This window comes from Salmo salar, chromosome 13, assembly GCF_965601325.2.
Source record: "Salmo salar chromosome 13, fSalSal1, whole genome shotgun sequence".
In the NCBI taxonomy this organism is placed as follows: Eukaryota; Metazoa; Chordata; class Actinopteri; order Salmoniformes; family Salmonidae; genus Salmo; species Salmo salar.
In genome coordinates this window covers 103465001-103477500 of record NC_138303.1, presented here as the reverse complement: position 1 = coordinate 103477500, position 12500 = coordinate 103465001, and the positions used below count along the sequence as shown (strand labels likewise).

The following is a 12500-nucleotide window of genomic DNA, read 5'->3' as shown; positions in this document are numbered from 1 at the left end:
ACACAGCGAGTACACACACACACACGCTCCCCCAGCACAGCGAGTACACACACAGACACACTCCCCCAGGCCTTACCCTGTAGTTTGGTCTCAGCGTTGGTGCGGTACAACCCCCCATGGTGAGCGATGGTCCGGGCCGCCTCCAGGTGTGACATCACCACGTCAACCCCCGCCTCCACTTTCTCCCAGGATTCTATCCCCGCCCCTGGCCCCTCCCCCACAGCCACACTCCTCTCCAGCAGAGACAGCAGAGGAACCACATGAGGGAAGGTGGTGTTGGACAGCACAGTGCTCTCTGGAACACACACAGAGAGAGACACACTGACACAGAGAGAGAAACACACATACCAGTGTCCTGTGCAAGTCAAACACACAACGCACACAGAAACACACACAGTAGCACACACAGTAATACACACAGTAATACACACAGTGACACACACAGTAACACACACAGAAACACACACAGAAACACACACGGAAACACACACGGTAACACACACAGAAACACACACAGAAACACACAGAAACACACACAGAAACACACACAGAAACACACACATCCTCCAGCTCCATACCTTTGCCATCATTCATGTTCTTCATGAACGGCTTGAGCTTCTTCTCATAGAGGATGGCTCCCTCTGTGTGTCTCTGACGTAACGTCCTCCACGTCTGCTCCAGACGAGAGATCTGAGAGAGAGAGACGGAGAGAGAGAGACACAGAGAGACGAAAGAGAAGAGAGGAGAGAGAGACAGAGAGACGAAAGAGAAGAGAGGAGAGAGAGAGACACAGAGACGAAAGAGAAGAGAGGAGAGAGAGAGAGAGACAGAGAGACGAAAGAGAAGAGAGGAGAGAGAGAGACACAGAGAGACGAAAGAGAAGAGAGGAGAGAGAGAGACACAGAGACGAAAGAGAAGAGAGGAGAGAGAGAGAGAGACAGAGAGACGAAAGAGAAGAGAGGAGAGAGAGAGACACAGAGAGACGAAAGAGAAGAGAGGAGAGAGAGAGACACAGAGACGAAAGAGAAGAGAGGAGAGAGAGTGAGAGACAGAGAGACGAAAGAGAAGAGAGGAGAGAGAGAGACACAGAGAGACGAAAGAGAAGAGAGGAGAGACAGAGAGACGAAAGAGAAGAGAGGAGAGAGAGACACAGAGAGACGAAAGAGAAGAGAGGAGAGAGAGACACAGAGAGACGAAAGAGAAGAGAAGAGAGAGAGAGACAGAGAGACGAAAGAGAAGAGAGGAGAGAGAGAGACAGAGAGACGAAAGAGAAGAGAGGAGAGAGAGAGACACAGAGAGACGAAAGAGAAGAGAGGAGAGAGAGAGACAGAGAGACGAAAGAGAAGAGAGGAGAGGAGAGAGACAGAGAGACGAAAGAGAAGAGAAAGAGAGATATATAACAGCATGTGACAATATATCATATAGATAATGATGTACCTCTACCGACATTTGGTTTTGTATGTGTGTGTATTACTGTGTGTGTATTACTGCATGTGTGTGTGTGTGTGTGTGTACGTGTGTACGTGTGTGTGTACGTGTGTGTGTGTGTGTGTGTGTGTGTGTGTGTATGTGTGTGTGTGTGTGTGTGTGTGTGTGTGTGTGTGTGTGTGTGTGTGTGTGTGTGTGTGTGTGTGTGTGTGTGTGTGTGTGTATCTGTACATGGTTGGTCCATACCTGTGGTAGTTCCAGTGCTCTCATCACAGCGGCGAAGCCAAACATGTTCCCCAGGTTGCTCTTGAGTTCAGCAGCCAGCTGGATGGTCTTATGGAGCAGAGCAGCCCTCTCCTCTTTACTGCCTGTACAGCCCAGCAGGTCCACAGCTGTCATTATAGACATAGTATAGAACCTGAGGAGAAGGAGAGGAGGAGGAGGAGGGGAGAGGGATGAGACAAGGAAGAATAGGATGAGAACAGCATCAACCACAACCCTACTCCTAACCCTGGCTTCATGTCGACATTCCGGTTCAACTCTAACCCTAGCCTCAACCACAACCGTAACCCTTACCACCTGAACCCTTACCGCCCGAACCCTTAACCCCTGACCCCTTAACCCCTGACCCCTTACCACCCGAACCCTTACCACCCGAACCCTTACCGCCCGAACCCTTAACGCCTGACCCCTTACCACCCGAACCCTTAAACCCTGACCCCTTACCACCCGAACCCTTAACCCCTGACCCCTTACCACCCGAACCCTTAACCCCTGAACCCTTAACCCCTGAACCCTTACCACCCGAACCCTTACCACCCGAACCCTTAACCCCTGAACCCTTACCACCCGAACTCTTACCACCCGAACCCTTACCACCCGAACCCTTACCACCTGAACCCTTACCACCCGAACCCTTAACCCCTGAACCCTTACCACCCGAACCCTTACCACCCAAACCCTTACCACCCAAACCCTTACCACCCGAACCCTTACCGCCCGAACCCTTACCACCTGAACCCTTACCACCTGAACCCTTACCACCTGAACCCTTACCACCCGAACCCTTACCACCTGAACCCTTACCACCTGAACCCTTACCACCTGAACCCTTACCACCCGAACCCTTACCGCCCGAACCCTTAACCCCTGAACCCTTACCACCCGAACCCTTACCACCTGAACCCTTACCACCTGAACCCTTACCACCCAAACCCTTACCACCTGAACCCTTACCACCCGAACCCTTACCACCTGAACCCTTACCACCTGAACCCTTACCACCTGAACCCTTACCACCCAAACCCTTACCACCTGAACCCTTACCACCTGAACCCTTACCGCCCGAACCCTTACCGCCCGAACCCTTACCGCCTGAACCCTTACCACCTGAACCCTTACCACCCGAACCCTTACCGCCCGAACCCTTACCGCCCGAACCCTTACCGCCTGAACCCTTACCACCCGAACCCTTACCGCCCGAACCCTTACCGCCCGAACCCTTACCACCCAAACCCTTACCACCCGAACCCTTACCACCTGAACCCTTACCACCTGAACCCTTACCACCTGAACCCTTACCACCCAAACCCTTACCACCTGAACCCTTACCACCTGAACCCTTACCACCTGAACCCTTACCACCCCAAACCCTTACCGCTCCAGTAGGTCCAGTCTCAGCTGGTGTCCGTGAGGAAGAGTCAACAACTCCAGTCCTGAGCCCACTCCCATCATCCTCTGCATCTCCTCGGTAACACCCAGTATCCTAGCAACCTTCACCCAGACAGAGGGAGGGAGCACAACACAGGGGGAGGGAGGAAGAAGGGAGGGAGCAAATGGAGAGAGAGAAGAGTGAGGAAATGGGGAGAGAGAGGGAAGAAATGGAGAGAGAGGAGAGGGAGGAAATGGAGAGAGAGGTGGAGAGGGAGGAAATGGAGAAAGAGGTGGAGAGGGGGAGGGAGGAAATGTAGAGAGAGAAGAGAGGAGAGGGAGGAAATAGAGAGAGAGGAGAGGAGAGGGAGGCAGGAAATTGAGAGAGAAAAGACGGAGGAAATGGAGAGAGGTGGAGAGAGGAGAGGGGGAGGGAGGAAATGTTGAGAGAAAAGAGAGGAGAGGAGAGGGAGGAAATGGAGAGAGAAAAGAGAGGAGAGGGGGAGGGAGAGAGAGATGGAAATGTAGAGAGAGCAGAGGGGGGAATGGAGAGAGAGAAAAGGGGGAGGGAGGGAGGAAATGGAGAGAGAAGACAGGGAGTGAGGAAATGGAGAGAGGAGAGGGGGAGGGAGAAAATTAAGAGAGAGAGGAGAGGGGGAGGGAGGAAAATTGGAGAGGTGAGAAGAGGGAGAGAGGAAGAAAGGGTTTATTGTAATTTCTAAATACCATGATATAATATTTTGGCAATATCGCCCAGCCCTAGGATAGCATAGTCATCCCTGTATTGACCTCTCTGCTCTCTGCTGCTCCACTGTCAACAGGAGTTCAATATCGCCCAGCCCTAGGATAGCATAGTCATCCCTGTATTAACCTATCTGCTCTCTGCTGCTCCACTGTCAACAGGAGTTCAATATCGCCCAGCCCTAGGATAGCATAGTCATCCCTGTATTAACTTATCTGCTCTCTGCTGCTCCACTGTCAACAGCAGTTCATTGAGCAACACTCATTAGGGATTAGTGACATCACCGAGTTACGTTCCCAGGGACAATGAAATACCGTTAGCCTGCTTCTGTTTAACATATGGGCTCTAGCTATAATAAAGAGTGGATGGTATATGCGTATTGCGTGTATGTGTTTCTGTCTGTGTGTTTGTGCCCGTGTCTCTCTATATGTCCTGTATGTGCGCGGTGTCCATACCGTGCAGTCAGTCATGGTGATGTGTTTAGCAGCCGTCCTAACGTCCACCTCCGCCAGAAGCTCTTTAACCCTCTTCAGAATGCTCATCTCTAAGGGCTTGTTCTCCTGGGGCATCAGGGGAGAGATGTACTTCCCTGGTCTGAAGGAGGAGGCTGTCTCCACCAGGGGGGCGATGAACGCCTCTTCTCCAGCCCCATCCTCCCTCCCTGGGGCAGGCCCTCGGCCCTCCTCCACACGCAGCCTCTCCACGTAGCTCTTAGTGGGAGGTGTGGGGGGCATGCCGGCGGCACAGGGAGCCTTAGGACAGAGGGCCGGGGTGGGCCGTAAGTCGCAGTAGCTGCCCCCCGTCTCGGAGCCATCTGCTGGGGTTTCGTAGGAGCAGTGGGCCGGGGTGGAGTGGGAGCTGGCTGCTAGCATGTCGGGTAGGTTGTTGTTGGAGCCAGGGCTGAGCTGGGGGTCGCTGGAGTGTCTCAGGACTGGCGAGGTGGGCACCACTGCCAGATCTCTAACCCCTGACTGGGTTCTGTGTCTGTGGACTGGACAGCGAAGCACAGGGTTACACATGTAAATTCCAGACCTGGGTTCACAAATAGTATTGGTTTTCTTACAAATACACTGAGTGTACAAAACATTAAGAACACCTGGACCAGGTGAATCCAGGTGAAAGCTATGATCCCTTATTGATGTCACTTGTTAAATCCACCAATCAGTGTAGATGAAGGGGAGGAGACAGGTTAAAGAATGATGTTTTAGCCTTGAGACAATTGACACATGGATTGTGTATGTGTACCATTCAGAAGGTGAATGGGCAAGACAAAATATTTAAGTGCCTTTGAACGGGGTATGGTAGTAGGTGCCAGTCGCACCAGTTTGAGTGGGTCAAGAACTGCAACGATGCTAGGTTTTCATGCTCAACAGTTTCCCGAGTGTAATAAGAATGGTCCACTACCCAAAGGACATCCAGCCAACTTGATACAACTGTGGGAAGCATTGGAGTCAACATGGGCCAGCATCCCTATGGAACGCTTTCAAGACCTTTCAAGACCTTACAAGAAAACCTGCTATGCCCTGCAACGAACCATCAAACAGGCAAAGAGTCAATACAGGGCTAAGATTGAATCATACTACACCGGCTCCGACGCTCGTTGGATGTGGCAGGGCTTGCAAACTATTACAGACTACAAAGAGAAGCACAGCCGCGAGCTGCCCAGTGACACGAGACTACCAGACGAGCTAAATCACTTCTATGCTCGCTTCGAGGCAAGCAACACTGAGGCATGCATGAGAGCATCACGCTCTCCGTAGCCGACGTGAGTAAGACCTTTAAACAGTTCAACATACACAAGGCTGCGGGGCCAGACGGATTACCAGGACATGTGCTCCGTGCAGGTGCTAACCAACTGGCAGGTGTCTTCACTGACATTTTCCCTGATTGAGTCTGTAATCCCAACATGTTTCAAGCAGACCACCATAGTCCCTGTGCCCAAGAACACAAAGGCAACCTGCCTAAATGACTACAGACCCGCAGCACTCACGTCCGTAGCCATGAAGTGCTTTGAAAGGTTGGTAATGGCTCACATCAACACCATTATCCCAGAAACCCTAGACCCAATTTGCATACCGCCCAAATAGATCCACAGATGATGCAATCTCTATTGCACTCCACACTGCCCTTTCCCACCTGGACAAAAGGAACACTTATGTGAGAATGCTATTCATTGACTACAGCTCAGCGTTCAACACCATAGTACCCTCAAAGCTCATCACTAAGCTAAGGATCCTGGGACTAAACACCTCCCTTTGCAACTGGATCCTGGACTTCCTGACGGGCCGCCCCCAGGTGGTGAGGGTAGGTAGCAACACATCTGCCACGCTGATCCTCCACACTGGAGCTCCCCAGGGGTGCGTGCTCAGTCCCCTCCTGTACTCCCTGTTCACCCACGACTGCATGGCCAGGCACGACTCCAACACCATCATTAAGTTTGCAGACGACACAACAGACAACGACGAGACAGCCTATAGGGAGGAGGTCAGAGACCTGGCCGTGTGGTACCAGAATAACAACCTATCCCTCAACGTAACCAAGACTAAGGAGATGATTGTGGACTAAAGGAAAAGGAGGACCGAGCATGCCCGCATTCTCATAGATGGGGCTGTAGTGGAGCAGGTTGACAGCTTCAAGTTCCTTGGTGTCCACATCACCAACAAACTAGAAAGGTCCAAACACACCAAGACAGTCGTGAAGAGGGCACGACAAAGCCTATTCCCCTCAGGAAACTAAAAAGATTTGGCATGGGTCCTGAGATCCTCAAAAGGTTCTACAGCTGCAACATCGAGAGCATCCTGACTGGTTGCATCACTGCCTGGTCCGGCAATTGCTCGGCCTCTGACCGCAAGGCACTACAGAGGGCAGTGCGTACGGCCCAGTACATCACTGGGGCTAAGCTGCCTGCCATCCAGGACCTCTACACCAGGTGATGTCAGAGGAAAGCCCTAAAAATTGTCAAAGACCCCAGCCACCCCAGTCATAGACTGTTCTCTATACTACCGCATGGCAAGCGGTACCAGAGTGCCAAGTCTAGGACAAAAAGGCTTCTCAACAGTTTTTACCCCCAAGCCATAAGACTCCTGAACAGGTAATCAAATGGCTACCCGGACTATTTGCATTGTGTGCCCCCCCCCCCCCCCCCCCCCCCCAAACCCTCTTTTTACACTACTGCTACTCTCTTTTTATCATATATGCATATTCACTTTAACCATATCTACATGTACATACTACCTCAATCAGCCTGACTAACCGGTGTCTGTATGTAGCCTCGCTACTTTTATAGCCTCGCTACTGTATATAGCCTGTCTTTTTATTGTTGTTTTATTTCTTTACTTACCTAATGTTCACCTAACACCTTTTTTGCACTATTGGTTAGAGCCTGTAAGTAAGCATTTCACTGTAAGGTCTACACCTGTTGTATTCGGCACGCGTGACAAATAAACTTTGATTTGATTTGTAGAGTCCATGCCCCAACGAATTGAGGCTGTTCTGAGGGCAAAAGAGGGGGTGCAACTCAATATTAGGAAGCGGTTCTTAATGTTTTCTACACTCAATGTACTTCAGCTGCGCTTGATTGATTGAGAGTGCATGGTGCAATTGGCCCAATGGACAATTCCAAAAGTGCAAACCCCCAAAAGTTCCCATCTGGCTCTCCAGAAAGGCTCAATCAAAAGGACCACCAAACCCACACAGTATGCAATAATCTCAGTGAATTATCTATCATCTCAATAATCTCTTAATAATTCAATAATCTCCATAGAAAGGACTCACTGTGGCTGTAGGCTGGGGAGAGAGGTGTCTCCCCTACAGGAGGACGGCGATACTCCTGGATGAGGTCCATACTCAGAGCACAGTTCCTCATGGCGTCTTTGTGGTTGTGAATAATAGAGGAGCTGCAAACACCAACAAACACACTCATTTTCCCTCTGTTTTTACGACGGCTGTGGGTCCATGGTCTGAACCATACGTCTCAATCGAGCAAGTTTGGCAAAGCTCCAAATCAAATAATCTCATAAATGAAGTGCCAGCTATACATTTTGCACAATTGGTCTCCTGAGAAGAGGTGAACATTTTACCCGATTGGTCTACTGAGAAGAGGTGAACATTTTACCCGATTGGTCTACTGAGAAGAGGTAAAACACTTAGCCTGGTCCCAGACCTGTTTGTGATGCATAACCAACTCTTATAACCAACTGTTTGGCAAGACAATAACTATATCAGTTACAAGAAGGCACAAAGAGTTGACAAGACAACACAAAGAGATGACAAGACAACACAAAGAGATGACAAGACAGCACAAAGAGATGACAAGACAACACAAATAGATGACAAGACAACACAAAGAGATGACAAGACAACACAAAGAGATGACAAGACAACACAAAGAGATGACAAGACAACACAAAGAGATGACAAGACAACACAAAGAGATGACAAGACAGCACAAAGAGATGACAAGACAAAACAAAGAGATGACAAGACAACACAAAGAGATGACAAGACAACACAAAGAGATGACAAGACAACACAAAGAGTTGACAAGACAGCACAAAGAGTTGACAAGACAACACAAAGAGATGACAAGACAACACAAAGAGATGACAAGACAACACAAAGAGATGACAAGACAACACAAAGAGATGACAAGACAGCACAAAGAGTTGACAAGACAACACAAACAGATCTATGACCAGGTTAAGGTTGATCTCTCCTACACTCAGGCCCTGGTTGCTGTGCAGAGGAGGAAAGAGACATGCATTATAAGGAGAGAGTTCAGTGTCAGAGTGACTGGTGTAGCGGCTAGGCTAACACAGGGCCATGTAGAAAAAGTATACACATGTTCTCAGTGAATCTGAGGCAGGGGGTGAGAGTGAGAAGGGGTCAGTGCTCTGTTATGACACCAGTGTTCTGACCCAAACGGGCTCACACACACACCACCTGCACCCCACGACAGCAGCCTCAACTTCTGGCTTTGGAACAACTGGTACTGCTACTGGTATTGGTGAAGGTACTTGGACTGGTACTTGGACTGGTACTGGGACTGGGGGAACTGGTGGTTCCACTGGACTGATGGACTCCACGTCACTGACCACACAATGGGAATGAATGGGCAATGAAACATTTGGTTTACACCACTGAGACACACATACATACTATACATACACCTGCACACAAACAGACACACAGACAGACACACAGACACACACACAGACAGACAGACACACAGACACACACACAAGAATCTCAAGAAGAAGATTGGGTAACAATCTATGAAAGACTGCCTCTCCTCTAGTCTCTGACCTGTGAGGTATCAGCTTGTCCGTGCTCAATCCGTCGTTCATGGTCACGCTCCGCCTCTTGATGTACGCTCCTTTCTGACTGGATGGTGAGTGGGCTAGGCCATGTCTGCTATTGGCTAAGGCAAACATTGCTTCCAGGTAACGCAAGGGGAGGGTGCGTATGATTGGACAGTAGATCAGGGCTCCGCTGGGCTGGGAGACAGGTCGCCGTCCGGCCACGTAGTACCTCATCAGCTCAGGTATAGAGTCGAAACTGTCTTTCTCTAACAGGTACTGGACCTGGAATTAAATTGAAAATCATTATGGACCATTCCAATGTTAAATAAATGGACATGTGTTCACTTGTGGTTAACAAATTGGAAATAAGTGTTTTTAATGTTTTTCATGTGTCATGCTCTGGGATTCTTTGTACTTTTAAATAGTTAAACTGTAATAATTGTTTTACCCCAAAATAACTAAATCCTTCAAAACACTAAAGTTAGATCCAACAACATGATGTAAATTATGTAAGTTACAGTACATACCTTAGACTCAGTGCTGGACCTGACCAGGACCTTGGTGATCTTGAAGTGCAGAACCTCGTAGTTCCACCTGGTCGTCAGGACATAGTCACCCACGTTTATCAGCGAATCACGGATCAGGAAATCACCGTTTCGCAGCACCACCGTCTCTGACACCTGGAGGTCGACAGAAGAGAAGGGGTGTTATTCAGTAACAGTGGTACATTCATAATAACAGTGTTATGAGGGTCATTCTATAACATCGTTAAAGTTATGATTACATTGTTATAAGGTTTATTATATAACATTTGGGTAACTCCGCTCCCTTTTTCCTGTGTAAATAAGTTTGGCACAAAGACAATTTATTATGCACTCTGAGAGTCCTATAGGTCGCAGATATGTAACATCAAATGAAGGCTTTAATTGACTGTAAGTTGTCTTCTAGGAAAAATATCTAGGGGCTAGGCTACATACTGGTTATCCAAAGAGTTGAGCCAATACAAAAAAGCTTTCCTATGAGGATTGTTACAGGGCATTGCAAAAGTATTCATACCCCTTGGATTTCTTCAAATGTTATTGTGTTACAAAGTGGGATTAAAAATGGATTTAATTGTATTTCTTTTGTCAACAATCTCCACAAAAATACTTTGTAATGTCAAAGTAGAAGAACAAAATATATATACAGCACCAGTCAAAAGTTGGGACAAAAAAGTGTTAAACAAATCAAAATATATTTATTAGCGATTCTTCAAAGTTGCCACACTTTGCCTTGATGACAGCTTTGCACACTCTTGGCATTCTCTAATCCAGCTTCATGAGGTAGTCACCTGGAATGCATTTCAATTAACTGATCATTTGTGGAATTTCTTTCCTTCTTAATGCGTTTGAGCCAATCAGTTGTGTTGTGACAAGGTAGGGGTGGTATACAGAAGATAGCCCTATTTGGTAAAATACCAAGTCCATATGCTGTGTGGTTCCCACCGTGAAGCACGGAGGAGGTGGTGTGATGGTGCTTTCTGGTGACACTGTCAGTGATTTATTTAGAATTCAAGGCACACTTAATCAGCATGGCTACCACAGCATTCTGCAGCGATACGCCATCCCATCTGGTTTGTGCTTAGTGGGACTATCATTTGTTTTTCAACAGGACAATGACCCAACACACCTCCAGGCTGTGTAAGAGCTATTTGACCAGGAAGGAGAGTGATTGAGTGCTGCATCAGATGACATGGCCTCCACAATCACCCGACCTCAACCTAATTGAGATGGTTTGGGATGAGTTGGACCGCAGAGTGAAGGAAAAACAGCCAAGAAGTGCTCAGCATATGTGGGAACTCCTTCAAGACCGTTGGAAAAGGATTTCAGGTGAAGCTGGTTGAGAGAATGCAAAAAGTGTGCAAAGCTGTCATCAAGGCAAAGGGTGGCTACTTTGAAGAATCTCAAATATAAAATACATTCTGATTCGTTTAACACTTTTTTGGTTACTACATGATTCCATATGTGTTATTTCATAGTTCTGATGTCTTCACTACTATTCCACAATGTAGAAAATTGTAAAAATAAAGAAAAACCCTTGAATGAGTAGCTGTGTCCAAACTTTTGACTGGTACTGTAGATTTTTTTATGCTATAAATGAAATAACTAAAATATAGTCGTTGCATAAGTGTTCAGCTCCCTAAGTCAATACATGTTAGAAACACATTTGGCAGCGATGAAAGCTATGAGTCTTCTTGGGTAAGTCTCTAAGAGCTTTACACACCTGGAGTGTGCAATATTTCCCCATTATTCTTTTCATATTTCTTCAAGCTCCGTCAAAATATTGGGATCATGGCTAGAGAGCAACTTTCAAGCAGATTTAAGTCAAAACTGTAACTCAGACACTCAGGAACATTCACTGTCTTCTTGGTTAGCAACTCCAGTGTAGATTTGGCCTAGTGTTGTAGGTTATTGTCCTGCTGAAAGGTGAATTCTTCTCCCAGTATCTGGTGTAAAGCAGACTTGAAGCAGGGTTTCCTCTAGGATTTTGCCTGTGCTTAGCTCCATCCCATTTATTTTTATCCTGAAAAACTCCACAGTATTTGCCGATGTCAAGCATACCCAGACATGATGCAGCCAACACCATGCTTGAAAATAAGGAGGCAGTTACTCAGTGATGTGTTGTGTTGGATTTGCCCTAAACATTTGCCCTACACATTTGCCCTAAATATTTGCAGCATTACTTTAGTACCTTGTTGCATACAAGATGCATGTTTTGGAGTTTTTCTATTCTGTATATTTGTATTCTTCTTTTCACTCTACCATTTAGGTCATTATTGTGGAGTCACTACAATGTTGATCCATCCTCAGTTGTCTCCCGTCACAGACATTGAACTCTGTAACTCTAAGGCACTGCATCTCAGTGATTGGGAGTCCCATAGGGTGGCACACAATTGGCCCAGCGTCGTCCGGGGTAGGCCGTCATTGCAAATAAGAATTTGTTCTTAACTGACTTGCCTAGTTGAAAAAAATAATAATGGTAAAATCACCGAGCAGTTTCATTCCTGTCCTGCAGCTCAGTTCAGAAGGAGGACTGCATCTTCAATGTGTCTAGGTGGTTAATACATCATCCACAGCATAATTATTAACTTGACCATGTTTAAAGAGATATTCAATGTCTGATTTGTTATTGTTACCCATCTACTAATCACTGCCCTTCTTTATGAGGCTTTGTAGTTGAATCTGTGCTTGAAATTCACTACTTGAATGAGTGACCTTACAGATGTTGTATGTATGGTGGACAGAGGAAGGGGTAGTCATAAAAAAATCATATAAACCCCTATTATTTCACAGACTGAGTCCATGAAACTTATTATGTGATTTGTTAATCCAAATTTTACT

At 47.3% G+C, this 12500-nt stretch overlaps 1 protein-coding gene across 3 annotated transcripts in view; it reads right to left on the bottom strand.

The window, feature by feature from the left end:
* LOC106568428 (SH2 domain-containing protein 3C) overlaps positions 1-12500 on the bottom strand; it is a 117026-nt gene that overhangs the window by 6448 nt on the left and 98078 nt on the right. For all 3 annotated transcript variants that reach the window (XM_045692535.2, XM_082960534.1, XM_082960533.1), the window contains 8 exons: positions 9648-9800; positions 9125-9402; positions 7595-7716; positions 4276-4811; positions 3086-3201; positions 1675-1846; positions 579-690; positions 77-295 (listed from right to left, as the gene is read on the bottom strand). In XM_045692535.2, coding sequence (XP_045548491.2) covers positions 77-295; positions 579-690; positions 1675-1846; positions 3086-3201; positions 4276-4811; positions 7595-7716; positions 9125-9402; positions 9648-9800 — 1708 coding nt within the window. The remainder of the gene's footprint in view (positions 1-76; positions 296-578; positions 691-1674; positions 1847-3085; positions 3202-4275; positions 4812-7594; positions 7717-9124; positions 9403-9647; positions 9801-12500) is intronic.